We start from the raw sequence: 14,287 nt of genomic DNA, 5'->3' as shown, positions 1-14,287 counted from the left end.
GCAAGAGCAATCATATTTCTTCCAGGGAATGGAAAGTAACACTGAGTAAGCAATGTAATTCAGTATTTTCAGTTTCTCATTCTAATCTAATTTTCAGATTTTGAAAATTCATCATTTCGTAATTAATTTGAAATTCCAAAAGACAGGTGAAATGGTTTATAACAAAAAATATTAAGAATACATATACTTGTATTATTTTTGAAAGCAGCTTAAAAATTTCTTGGTTTAGATGATAATTATCTTACTAACTTACTAACTTAAGATCTCTTAAATGTCCACAATTAGAGAAAGATGGATTATTCACTTTCCAATAACTTCACAAAAATGCTTAGTTTTAACACTCGATTTTCTAATGTTGCAGTAAAATAAATAGGGGGAAAAAAGAATCACTTTTAAATTAGAGGGTACATTCTGAAAATGAAATCTGTATCACATCTGAGATAGCATTACTATGTAAATGTTCTATCTATGCACTAATTAAATTAATTAGCTAATAGATTTACATCTGTTTAATGATTGTGTATTGAAGTTCTGTTTGGAAAAAGAATATGCTTTTGTTTTTAGATTATCCTTAACTAGTGATTTAAAAATCAACTCTCTCAGCTCAGGATTGGTATTAAGCCTCTCAAAAAATCTTTGATCCCCCTACAATATATAAAGTACTAGATAAATTTTAAAAATGTGAAGCTATTACTCTAAGATGGAGGTTCTCAAACTTTAGCTTCCCTCACAATCAGAGTTTCCAATTTGAAGGGCTGGATGGGGCCTGAGAATCTGCAATGCTAATAAATTAGCAGATAATACCAAAGATGCTGGTCTGGAGAATACCTTGAGCCCCTCTGCTCTAAGAAGATACTTCATTATGTGTCCTTCAAAAATGCCCAGAGAAGTAAAAGATTGTTCATCAACACTCAAAAATTGTCTACTAAATACCTTCTCTTTAAAAATCTGCCCAAATGCTTTACAAACAGAGACAATATATCCAGACTCTAAGACATTAACATAGCCACATACTTAGAACTCAGTAACTATAAAATACCATATGGACTTACACAAAATTAATCAATGGTTGACCTGTGGTCTGCATCACAATCACCAATAGAACTTTTCCCCCCAGATGTTTGTACCTAGATCCCAATCCTGGAAATTCAACTTGTAGGCTTGGCATGTCAGTTTAAAATACAGTCTTCTGTGTACAACATGATTAATAAATTGGCACTGCTGTATGTTATATATGAAAGTTTGTAAGAGAGTAAATCCTAAGAGTTCTCATCACAAGAAAAAACTTTTTTTCTTTTTAAAAAATTTTGTATGTGTGTGAAATGATGGATGTTCGATAAACTTATTGTGGTAATCATTACATGATGTATATAAGTCAAATCATTATGCTGTCCACCTTAAACTTATACAGTGCTTTACATGAATTATATCTCAAGAAAACTGGAAGAAAAAAATAAACGAAGCCCAATTAAAAAATAATAATAAAAAAGAATCTCTCAGATGATTCTGATGAGCAATCCTAGCTGTTCAAGGTTTGTGTTTCATCTATAGGTGCCTGTAAAGTTTACAGATTCCTGAGTCCCATCCTAAATTTACCAAATCAGAACCTCTGTGGATGGGTACCTGGGAATCCTTATATTAATTAAACACCCAGGTGATTCTTAAGCCACAGAAGTTTGAGAACCATCAGCAGATCTTATAGCAGAAGTTTAACAGGTTAGCCAGCAAATTTGAAAACTGAGAAAAATTTATTTGTAGCTGCAGCTACCTACACATACCATGATAACTGTGTTTGTCAGGCAGAACACTGAACTGAGTGGATTGGGCAATACTATGAACGAAGTACAATTGCTGGGAATAAGAAGCTAGAGGTACCACTCAGTAACAAGCCAGTAATAAAGTATGTGCTTAGTAAAAACCAGTAATTTTCCTCAAAAAGATCAGAGCATAATTAGGCTTTAAAGATGACCAAATAATGGTGCGACGTTTTTTCAATTCTCTGAAATAATTTTTTATAAATCACCTTTTAAACTCTTTATGAATGCCACAAATATCAAAGGATTGAGACTCACTGTCCGTGAGTAACAGCTGTGTGTTAATGGCTTTCCCGAAATCACGTCACCTACTCTACTACTCTTCTCCCTTAGCATTACCTCCCCCTCAGCTTGTAAATGCCTGTTTCCCTTATCATATGCTTTCCGACAGTAGTAGAACTGAGACTGGAAATCAAGGTCAGTGACATTAAACTTTGTGCATGTGTATATTCAGAAAAATGTATCCTTAATTATTTGCTTCAATATAACAAGATACGTAAGTTATAATAATCAAGTTCTTTCTTATATAGTAGGAAAAAAATCACATGGAATGAAGGTATACACACAGAAATCACACCCTGAAGATTTTTCCTGTTTAGTTCTAAGCCCTGACCATGATGAAGTTTCTGGAAACGATGACAAAAGAGAAGCTCTTCTGAAGCAAATGTCTTGATCTTCCACCTACCAATCCATCCTATCCAATGTTACCAAATAAAATTTCAACTAACCCTCTGATCCCGTTTCTTGTCTATAAAAAGAGGATAAGTAATACTATTATTAAGTGGCAGCTCTCAGATTCCACCTAGAAATGATGCCACTGTATTTAATACGGCCGATGCCTTTCCACATATCAGATGCTTAACATAAGTTTTAAATTTAAATTAAAAGATTAAAGAAATTTAAGGATGTTTTTACTTAGGAATAGAAGGAAGAGACATGATAACTACCTTCAGATATTTGAAACGGATGTCACACAGAAGGCAGATTTCGTAATTTATGCAATTCCAGAGAGTAATAAGTGGGAGTTACAACATGGCAGGGTTTGCTCAATACAGTTAAAGCAGTGCTGAAGGTAAGCTATAAGAATTTTTAAATCTATTTTCATTTTGGTGGCAATGTAAGAAAAAGAAAAGGAAAAAAGCATGTTATGGATCATCTAGAAGATCTCTATATAGATCTCTATCATTGTTAGAAACGTTCTGTGTTTGAAGTTGCGTTTCTTTATGATCAAATTGGTACCAAATGATCACTAAAAGGAACACGGTTACATTTTTAAACGTGGTACACACAGATTGAGGTCACTGGGCACATCTCAAAGGTTCACAAGGATTACTTTGCTCCAGAAGAGATCTAAACATTAGTCAGGGTTGAGAAATACTGGGATAAAGAACTTTCTAACATTTAAAGCTGCAAAAATGAATAGACTGTTTTGTGAGAATGCTTTTTGTGTGTGTCTAAGAAAATTCTCACAGCAGACTGGCAAATTTGTAAACACAATTATAGAAGATACTCCTGTGATGGCTGATATTAAAATAAATAATAAAACAAATAAATAAAAAAACTTCAATCCTGAAGTCAATTATTTTGCAAGAACCTCAAACTTAAAATCACACTGTACTAAATAATAAAAGATGGAACACATAATGGATGAATCAATTAACACCAAAAACTGAATGTTCAACTATGGCCTGAGCCATCAACAATTCACTGCTCTGCTTGACAAATTAGATGCACAAGTATCTGCTGAATAAATGAATGTGCAATAATATGTTACAGGCCATGGTGGTTAGGTGCTAGAGTAGTGGTCTAGGGTTGAAAAAAATTTTTGAATCATTGAGATAAATCAACTTCATATTATCCAAGAAAATGTCCCTTCCTCCACTCACAATGAAGGTTCTATTGATTTGACACATAACTCATTTAAACATTTTAGCTATGTTACCTGCAAAGGTAGGCAATTTCCAACTCTCCTCTGCAAACAGACTAAATAGACATTTAATGAAGTTCTGACATCAAAAGAGCATGGAAAAGTAGGCTTTCTTAATTTCCCATCCTGTAACAGCCAAACAAATATCCTTGAGAATATTCTTCTTCCTTTACTATTATCACTGTAGAAAATGATTATTTTAGAATAACCTGTCTACACAAAAAAACAAGTATCTTCACTTAATTTCCAAAGGCCAGACATTCATGGAAAAATAGCAATGTAGAGGAAAAGCAGCACCAACTATTCTACTACTATTATAAGTTCACTGATGGTTTGGCTCAAAAGGACATCAGCCTTTGTCAGATTGTCCTAAAGAAGGTTTGAAGGATTCGAAATAATACCATGAGACTTCAAGGGAGTGAAACTCTTCTGAAAACAACTTAATCAATATAATAATAATATGGATATAATTGGTTTCTAGTTTATTAAGCCCTTACTTTGTGCCAAGAACTGTTATGAGTGTTCCACATGCGTTAATATCTCTTTTGTCCTCACAACAATACTATAAGGCAATTACTCTTACCCTAATTTATGGATAAACAAAGTGAGACCTAGAGAGGTAAAGCAACTTGTGCAAGATTACACAGCTTAAGTGGAAAAGTAAGCAGCCAGCCTCTAGAGCCAAACCTCTTAGCCATTAGTCATTCATTACTACATCTTGCTTAAAGAAATGAAAGCCTTAGTCCAGAGAAGAGATTTTAAGCTTTCCCAAAGGCACAGCAAGAACAGTTGTAGACCAACTAGGCTTGATAGAGAACTCTGCAGAATATGAATTCTGGTGATTTGCAACAAAAACCTATGGCCCAGCATTGATCAAGAGTCCTGTATAAGGAGATAAATAATAATCTACATCAAGACAATCAAATAATCTACAAAAAGACATTTGACTCATGTAATAAGGGAACCCCGCTGACATTTAAAAATGAATAGTCCAAGCAGGGAAACTGGCATTCATCCAAGAGACTGACTGATATGTGGATACTAGAAGACAGAGGGAATTTCTTTTCTTTTTTCTTTATCATCACAAACTGTATGGATGCAGACATGGGAATGCTCCGTGGCCATAATTCCTACCATATTAATAGCTTGTCAATGGCAGAATGAGGCCAACATGCAAATCAAGCAAAATATAAACCAAGTAATATTCAAGAGAAAGCCTGAGATTACACTTTAAGGACATCACTTAAGACTCTGGGTCTAACTGTCCCTTAAACCAAAGCTAGATTGTATGAGCTAGTAATAGCCTCCCAGCCCACACCCCCCAAGCTAGTTTGAGCTGTGTTTCATCACTTGCAATAAAAAGAATCCTAATACAAACTGCCAGTGTTTCATATTAAAAACAAACTTTAATGATGATAAAGTACAAGAAAAGGGCACTCTCAAACACTGCTAGAGAATATAAACTGGTCTAAACTTTCTGGAAGTTTAGAGTAGATTTAAGAAATGTTTGCTAAAGATGAAACAGGGGTAAAGATATTTTCCACATTTGCCTAGCTGATTTTCCCCAGCCATACACGCCTCTTAGTAAACTTTTTACTCGGTGTTCTAAATACATAGAATTGGCAGGCACTAACCTTTAACATACCTTAAAATAGGGTATTGAGATCTTTTCAAGGCCACTACATGTTACCTAGCTATATTTATTAACAAAAGTGTTTTCTGACCTGGTTTTAATAGATACTATAAATGTTTTTAAGTGATGAAAAATTAAAATTTGAGATTCAAGAAACTTCTAAAATAGCACGAGAGATGCCCCAGCATAAGAAAAATTCCTATCAAAACTGCAACATAGAAGAGCAATAATGACTTCCAAAAAATCCTTTTAAAAATCTTAAAACCTTCCTCTGCTTTCTTTGTTCATTCAGTTATCCTTTCATTGTTCATTTATTCATTCAAATACTTAAGAGGTCACTGTATGCCAGTAATCTCTTTTACATCACAAGTTTCAAATTCAGTCTATTTGTGATCTTGCTCATTGAAACACGTTTCAATTTTATAACTGAAAAAAGGGGAAGGGGTCACTTTAAATAAATTTGCTTAGCATCTGAATTCATGAGAAAAGATCTATATGTAAGAACAGAAATATATTCCAACTCAAAGACTTAAACGTTCTGCCTTTAAACCTTCTGTTTATTTTTACCATACTATTATTCAGTTGGAAAAAGAAATTCTCATAAACTATTAGGAAAAGTGGAGAAGCACAGGGAACTGTCACTAATGAGTGAAAACTGCAATATTAGCTAGTAGACACTTTAAATATTTTGTGACTTTCAAAACAACTGGTAGAACTACAAGAACTACAGTAAGTTATGTTCCATCACTAATTTTTGTCCCATTTACAAAACCATAAATTTTGAAAATCATACTTGGAAATAATCTTTATGTTTAATATTATAACCAAGTGAAAATTTTAAATTAAGACACTCATAAATAACGGGTGAGATCACCAGAACAACTAAAAGATAACATCTTGGGAACAGTTTTTTTTGATAAAAATAAGTCATTTCAATTATAGTTTTAAGTTCTTTAAAACAAAGTTACTAATGAAATGGGACTTTATCAACAATAGAACAGGTAGAGACCATTTTAAACAGTAAGTATTTTTCTGAAGAAGTACTGGCACATCAAATCTTTCTAAGTCACTAGAAAAACTTAATTCTCATTTTAGAGTTGCTTAACCTCACTTCTGATAAAGCTTCCAGTGGCAACTGTTCTCTGCTGTTAGTTTTAAGTTGGTTAATTATTCACAAACAAACCCTTAAAAACACAACCACTTCAACAAATCTATTATGATGCCTACTACCATAAGAACAGAAAATAACAAGTGTTGGGAAGGATGTGGAGAAATAGGAACCCGTGTGCACCGTTGGTGGAAATGTAAAATGGTGCAGCCACTATGGAAAACAGTATGGGCAGTTCCTTAAAAAATTAAGTTACCATATGATTCAGCAATCCATTTCTGGGTATACATCCAAAATAACTGAAAGCAAGATCTCAACGAGATATTTGCATACCCATGTTCATAGAATCACTATTCACAATAGTCAACAAGTGGAAGCAACTGACAAAAGAAATGTTCACATGTTGAGGTGTGGGGAAATCATTCTGGCTTATACATAAGTTAACTTGAATTTTATGCTAACTAGAACAGACTGTGGCCTACCAAATATACACTGTACATCTGCTTTAATTATTACAGAAAAGGGCACACTGACCAGAAGTAAAGAATGTCCATGTTAAAAATAAAGATTAAATGCCTCCCTTTCTGGGAGGCCAAAGCTGGTACTCCTTCGATGATAAGACTCCCATCCCAGGTGCCAAGGCCATACTCGCTGTGTACTTGATGATCTGCTTTTTTTTGAAACCTTGAAGGAATGTATCTCTGATTTGTTTTTGATGTTTTTTGTTCTGACAAGACATAAAACTATGCTAAGACCATGCTTCTCCAGAGCAGTTTCTCAGAGTAATCTGGGAGGCTGTCTTCTGGGCTATAGTCCTCAGTTTGGTTCAAAGAAAACCCTTTCCTATTTCTATTATAGATTGTCTATTGATTATTTTTGTCAACACAACCTAAGTGTCCATCGAAAGATGAATGGATAGATAAAATCTAGTATACATTATTCAGCCTTAAAAAGGAAGAAAATTTTCACATATGCTACAACATGGGTGAACCTTGAGGACATTATACTAAGTGAAATAAACCAGTCACAAAAAGACAAAAATTGTACGATTCTACTTACATGAGGTATTTAGTAGTCAAACTCATAGAAACAAAGTAGAATGATGGTTGCCTGGGGATAGGGAGAGCGGTAAATTGGAGGTAGTTGTTTAATAGTTACAGAGTTTCAAATTTACAAGGTGAAAAAGCTCTGGAGATTGGTTACACAACAATGTGAATATACTTAACACTACTGAACTCTACAGTTATTAATAGTTAAGATGGGAAATTTTATGTTGTTTTTTAAAACCACAACTTAAAAAAACCCCACAATCACTTCAAAAGCTATGGAGGAAAAAAAAGTCATGAGGTAATCATTAAAGTTTGTTTTTATAGATTTAGATTTTATACATTATATTTTCCTAAAAGGGTCATGTCTGGCAAACAGATATGGGTTTATTACTTTTTACTGCAGAAAATACAAGTTTTAATATAAAAATCAATGCACATACAAAATAGTTAATTTTTGATGCACCAAGAGACATGGATACAATTATCTTTAAAATTCCAAGGCCTGTAGTAGACTTAAAAATTATCACTATACTTTCACCGAAAATACTGAGCAACAAGAAAATTGGCTTATCTTAGTTTCAAATTCTTTTTCTAACCCTCTAGTTAAGCAGAAAACATACACAACACATACATCATACATACATACATCCATCCATCACAAATAGCAGAAGGCCAGGTAAAATCCACCAACTGGATAATTAGTCCCAATGTTTAAAAAAAAAAAAGAGAGGAAGAAACAAGAAAAAAAGAGAGCATTCTTCTTATGAATTAAAATCAGTATCTTAATAGAAACCTAATCCAACAACATATTTAAGTCAGATTATTTTCTCCTACTTGAAAAACAGACCTATGTTAACAATCTCAGACAAGAAAAGAATATAGTATTTTAAATATGTAAATTTTTAAAAATTATATTTTAAGAGGACATGTCTATAAATAAGCATAGTAATCTAACCCAAATATTTAACATCCATGCATGGTAAGTTTTTTATTTCACCACCAAACACAATAAACTATTATGAGTTCTTCCGAAAAAAATCAGTCAAGAGACTAATCCCCCTCAGCCTCCTATACACCATTCTTAACATAAAACAATAGAATGTAACCACAAAATCTTTACCTTGAGCCCAAACACCATTAGAGCTGCAAAGACAACGGAAGTCAATAGGTAGAAAGATTGAATGTTATCTAAACTGCACAAAATGCTTTGCAGTGGACCGCAGGAATGAACTACCACACATAATCTAAAACAACATGATAATTCAGTAAACACATACACATGGAAGAGTGCACTAATATAAATTTTATACAAATCGAGCTACAAAAATCAGACAAACAGTACAGGCTTGAAGCCTTGCCTTGAGATAAAAGCCTAAGATCTTACCTCTGGAGAAATTCATAAGTAAAGGACAGTTTTTCTACTATGTAGGCTCATATGTTTTACCACAAGTATTTTATCAAGTCATCATATTTAGCAAAGATTAATATTTATAAAATTGTCTACTCCAAACTGTGGCATCAAGACAAAAAAAAAAAATGTTTTAAGTTACTGCCATTCCTAAGACTGCAGTGCCTTGCACATACCCTGCTAAAATGAACTGTCTGACTAGTATATGTGTTTATGACTCTAGACTCTAAAGTCCAGAGTAAATTTTTAGTAGCCTGTTTGGGGAGGAAACAAGGGGGTAAGGAAATGTGAAAAAGGGGGCCTAAGGTAGACAGTAAATCAGATGCTCAAGATTAATTGATGCTAGATGCCAACATAATCCAGGGATGTACTGTTTTAACTGAAAAGAATCCCCTTTAAAGTTGTGGATCCAATGATAGTCTTTTCATTTTTAGGAGATATAGAAAAGAAAGTGGGGAGAAGGGGAACTAACACAAAGAAATATTTGGAAGGACTTGCAAAAAAGAGTTTTTAAGTGTTGTGGAAGTTTAAACTAAAACTTTAACAGGTAACACCTATTTTCAAGTATATGATGTCACCAAGACTCCTAAACCAAGCACTAGGCATTATCACATTTAATCTTCATAATAACCACTAAGATGGTTGCTATTATTATCATCATTTCAAAAGGAGGAAACAGGTACAAGCATTCAGTAACTTGCCCAAGCTCACAAGGCTAACAAGTGAAAAGGCTAGACTCAGAGGTGTCAGGTTCAAATCCTATGCTCTTAACCACCAGGCAACCTCTTCAAGAGTTTCAAGAGGAAATCAAAGTAAAATTGTAACAAGAAAAAAGTTTACTAGTAAATGAGAGCTTCTTGATTTTTAATGACCAAAGTTAAAGAAGGAAATTAAGGAAAGTCCATTCTCTGAGATTTTACTTTAATGATCCAATAACTATGTTTTGGAAAACACTGAAGGAGTCTGGCCTGAAACCTGAAAGCGAACAATGAGCCTCTTGACATTCCACTGAAATCTAAAAATCAACATTAATGTGCTATTAATTAAGTCCAATCCCTACTACTAAGGAATCAACACGAAATTCCCTATGTTATATCTATTGTAACTATACCCAACCTCTGTTCTGATTTTTTCCAGTCCTTCAGCTTTTGAATTTCCTAACCCTCCTTTAAAAAAGACAAATTTGTCTCCCCACCTGCACTCAACAGGCTCACTTAAAATGGAAAAATTCTAAGGAGAAAAATCTCTGCCCCTCAATCTTTCAGTTATCTTTTCAAGAAGTTTTAAAATTATTAGTTAGAAAAGGATAAAAAAACAGACATCTTTAACAAACAAAATCTAAAAGTTGTTGAGTAGCTACCATTTATTGTTTAACTTAATTTTTCAGTTATAAGAACCTCTGTATTAAGAAACATTAAATCTGATCCAAGTTTGCTACATTTTCAAATGAGAATATTTTGAAAATAACAAATGTGACTGAGGAAAATCTAAGAACTAGTTTAGACTTGGGAGTGAAGCACAGTAGCTAATTAATTCATTTATATTAAAGCTGCTTATGCGCCTCTCAACTGATGAACTGCAAAGGAGAAATAAGTAGAACATTGCATACAAAAAGGGAGTGACTGGTGCATAACTTCATGCACAATATTAAATATGATTCAGCCTATAAGGACAGAATATTGGCAATACATGGAGATGATGTGCCTTAGGTTTACAATATAGCAGCCTCATGATTTCATCAAAAACCTTGTAATCACTTCTGCAAAATTAATTGCAATTAATTCCTGGCAACCCTTGGAATGGAAATCTAGACCTGTTTACTCACTTTTTGAATTTTATACGTGCTTTCTCTGGTGTATACAAACTGCAAACTTATCATTCCATTAGATAAAGACCAAAAAGGAATCCACAAAATAGCAAGAACACAAACAAGTTTATCTTCTGCTGATACTGATTAGGGCAGTTAATCTCTCCCAGACGAGTGGGAGGACTTAACAGTAAAGCCAGCCTACTAACCAGAACTCTTACCATAAATCTTCAATTCCTTAAAATAATTTCCTCAAAGGTTAAAATACCAGAGTGGACCAAAAGGTGGGAGTGGAGGTGGGTCACTTAATTCCACTGGTTGGACTCACAATTCTTAATCCTATAATGTACCACTTAAGACTCAAAATTCAAGGTGTTTTTAAACTTGCATTAAGTTCTAACAGGATGATTATTTACTTCGGGTATATTTTAATATACTTCAATTTCAGGAAAATGAGGCAGGTCTGTCCAAAAACTTTTCAACATTTTACTGCTGCATTTCATTTGCTCGGATCATATACTTTCCTTTCAATCTCATTAAAAGTGTTTGCCTGAATTTAGCCAGCCGCTACGTTTTCACTAAAATATTTCCAAGAATGAATGAAGCATATAATTCGCTTATAAAGTCTGGGCTCTCTTGACAGGTGATAGAAAGTATCCAATTCTGATGTTCTCATTAAAATGTTGCCATTCCCCTAAATTCCCGTTACTCCGACTCTCGCTCTAGGCAAGTTTTTCAAGGCGATTAAAACCAAACCAAACCAAACCTGCACGTGCAAACTAAAAAGTTAGCATCCCAGGCCATCGCGGCAAATCCCTAATGCACAAAGGCAAAGACACACGCCTGGCCGGACAACCGCGGGGCAAGATCGCATCCAACCACGCGAGCCCCTGGGTCGGAAACCCAGGGCCCCGAGCCCACAGGGAAGCCAAGACCTGCGTGCAGGGGCCGCCCCGGGGCCGAGTTTTCAATGGAACCTGAGAGGATGGGGGCGGGAAGGAGCGGAAGCTCGGGTGCAAGCGGCGGCGACCAAGCTGCGGCTCATTTCTCTTCCCGGGGTTTTCAGGCTCGGGGAAGTCCACCCGGAGTGGGGCACGGGGTAGGCTGGGGGTTTGAGGCGGGTAAGGAGGGCGGTGCGAGGCCCGGGCGGCCGGGAGGGGGGGCGAGCAGGGCCCAGCCCCCGGCCCCCGGCCCCCGGCCCCTGAAAGCACTTTCGACGCGTCTCCCACCCCCCACGACAAGATGGCGACGTGGACAGTGGGGGAGCCCGGCCGGCGAGGCTGGGGGAGAGAGAGAGGAGGGGAGAGAGGCAGAAACAAAAAGGCGGCCCCCCGGAACGCGGAGGCCGGCCCGGGAGCCCCCGGCGGCGGGCGGGCAGGCGGGAGGGCCGGCGGAGAACGCGGCCGGCTGGGGGAGCGGGCTTACTTTTTCTTGTCGTTCGCGCCGCCGGCGCCCTCCATGGCGAATCGGTCCCCGCGATGCCTTCACTGCCCGCGGCCCCCAGGCTCGCTCCGGCCTAAGCGCTGGCTCCCTCCACACGCGGGGAGGGGAGGAAAGGCAAGTCCAGAGGTGGGGGGTGCGAGGCGGGAAACCCCTCGTGAGACCAGAGGCGGGAGAGCAGACGGCTATCGCAGGGGTCCAGGTCCGGCTCCGAAGAGCCTCCCCTGGGGCAGCTTGTCAGGGCCCGGCCCAACGCACTGGCGAAAGCGGCAGCGAGGGCGATCCTCGCGTCCCCTCAGACGAGGCGGCTCTGTGCACTGAGGAGCTGAGGCAGCGGCAGGGGGCGGGCAAAGGCGGAGGCGCGCGGGAGGGGCGCGCGATCGCGCGGGGGTTGGGGGGGGGGAGTGTCGGGGGCGCGCCCGCCCGCGGAGCACAGGGCGCGCACACGCAAGCCCGCCTCACCTGAGGGGGAGGCGGGTTCCCTGAGAGCCAATGGCGAGCGACGCAGGCGGCCAGTCCCCACCCCAGCCCACGTCTGTCTCAGCCAATCAGGAGGCGGTCAGCTGAGGCACAGCTGGGACGCGCTGCCGAGCTCACGTGCTCGTTTGTGTGCCGCTGCGGAGGAAAGAGAAAGGAGATGGGGTGCGGCCATCCTGGGTCTGGGGACTCTGCGCCTTCTCCTAGGGAAAGCACTGGCTGGCTTTGGGAGGCGCTGCTGAGAAGGGATTTCGGTTTTTGGGTCCCAAGCCTGCATCACACTTCCTGCTCTCGGGGCAGCAAGTCTCCCGCTGTCTTTTTCTCCGGCAGCTGTGCTGTGCAGGGTTGCCGCGCGCTCTGCCAAGTCTCAGTTTAAAAAAGCAGACTTTTCGCTTCGTGGCAGCAAACCCTTGGTCCCTTTGCTCAGCTGTGTTACGGTGGGGTCTTTCTTGCCAGGTTACCCAACCATGGGCCATGTCACCGACCGCAGCCTTTGCCATAGAACACTAGGCTACTGTCTTTGTCCCCTAAGTTTCTCAGTGATGAAGTTTGATTGCTGAGTAAATACGAATAAAAATAAAAATATAAAATAAACTCCTCTTGCTGTAAACCTCTCAAGGGAAGTAGTTAAGGTAGCAGGAACTCTTAAAATCTGAAATGATTTTAAGCATTACAAATAGATATAAGTGACTTTAATAAAAGAGCATAAACCCGAATTTCAGAAAAAAAGAGTAGGAAAAATGGTTTTAGGTTGACATTTATTTTCTTGTTACTTTTCAAAGAGTGGAAAATAATCTGATGGATTTAGAAAAAGGGGAAGACGACCCTTAGTTCGAGACTTACCACCTTGAATTGAGTTCACTGTGTAGACAGGAAAGAGGAAGGAGACTCCAAAACCCGCCCCGAGACCTGAGCAGGGGACCTCAACTCGATATGGTGGCAGCCACTATTGCCTGTTTGCTAGCATGACTTTGCAAGCTCCTGGATAAGACTTAATCACTTTTTGGCTTTTGAAGCGTACATTTCAAGCCTGTCAGTCTTTTAAATGAAAAAGAAACGTGTTTTGAGCCAAACAAAGAAGCACTGCACACATATCTCCAGTTGGCACTAGATTATTTTACTTCTCACCTTTGCCTTAGTAGTTATATTGTTACAATCTAGCTTTGGGTTATAAATTAATGTGGCTATCTGTAGTAGATTTCAATTATATTGTCATGTAAAAACAATGGTCCACGTAGCATAAGCATTAAACTCTGATAAGACAAAAATCAATTCACATAACACCTCTTCTTAACTGGTCAGCAGATGCCAGAGATATGGTTAAGATTGATCTTAATGCTACTTTTGTTTTCCAGATCTACAACACTGAATGATAAGTCTTCTTGAAAAGTAACATGGGAAATGCCTGAAAAGAGGAAAGGACCAAAAATAATTATTCATGTTTTTCTTTTTTTAATTGTGGAAAGAATAATTCTGTAAATTACAAACCTTTTAATTTAAAATTCTGAAAACTCAGTGTTAAGAACGCTGATGCCAGAGTCAAGAGTGAGCTTGAGTACAGGCTCTGACACTTTCTAACAAGTCATTTAACCTCTCTGTGCCTCAGTTTACTAATTTATGTCTA

At 37.9% G+C, this 14,287-nt stretch overlaps 1 protein-coding gene and 1 long non-coding RNA gene across 3 annotated transcripts in view; one reads left to right on the top strand and one right to left on the bottom strand.

Annotated features, from left to right (window-relative positions):
* LOC118890946 overlaps nucleotides 1–2,549 on the top strand; it is a 35,254-nt gene extending 32,705 nt beyond the window's left edge. Inside the window, exon 4 of the long non-coding RNA XR_005018864.1 lies at nucleotides 2,345–2,549. This is a non-coding gene — a long non-coding RNA (uncharacterized LOC118890946). The remainder of the gene's footprint in view (nucleotides 1–2,344) is intronic.
* HIF1A (hypoxia inducible factor 1 subunit alpha) overlaps nucleotides 1–12,525 on the bottom strand; it is a 42,135-nt gene extending 29,610 nt beyond the window's left edge. For both annotated transcript variants that reach the window (XM_036844412.1, XM_036844411.1), the window contains exon 1: nucleotides 12,172–12,525. Coding sequence is in view for 1 of the 2 variants with exons in the window: in XM_036844411.1 (XP_036700306.1) it covers nucleotides 12,172–12,206 (35 nt within the window). In the remaining variant the exon portion in view is untranslated. The remainder of the gene's footprint in view (nucleotides 1–12,171) is intronic.
* Between the last annotated feature and the right edge of the window lie 1,762 nt (nucleotides 12,526–14,287).

This window comes from Balaenoptera musculus, chromosome 2 (genome assembly GCF_009873245.2).
Source record: "Balaenoptera musculus isolate JJ_BM4_2016_0621 chromosome 2, mBalMus1.pri.v3, whole genome shotgun sequence".
In the NCBI taxonomy this organism is placed as follows: Eukaryota; Metazoa; Chordata; class Mammalia; order Artiodactyla; family Balaenopteridae; genus Balaenoptera; species Balaenoptera musculus.
The sequence above is the reverse complement of the archived record's forward strand: the minus strand, read 5'-3'. Positions and strand labels throughout refer to the sequence as shown.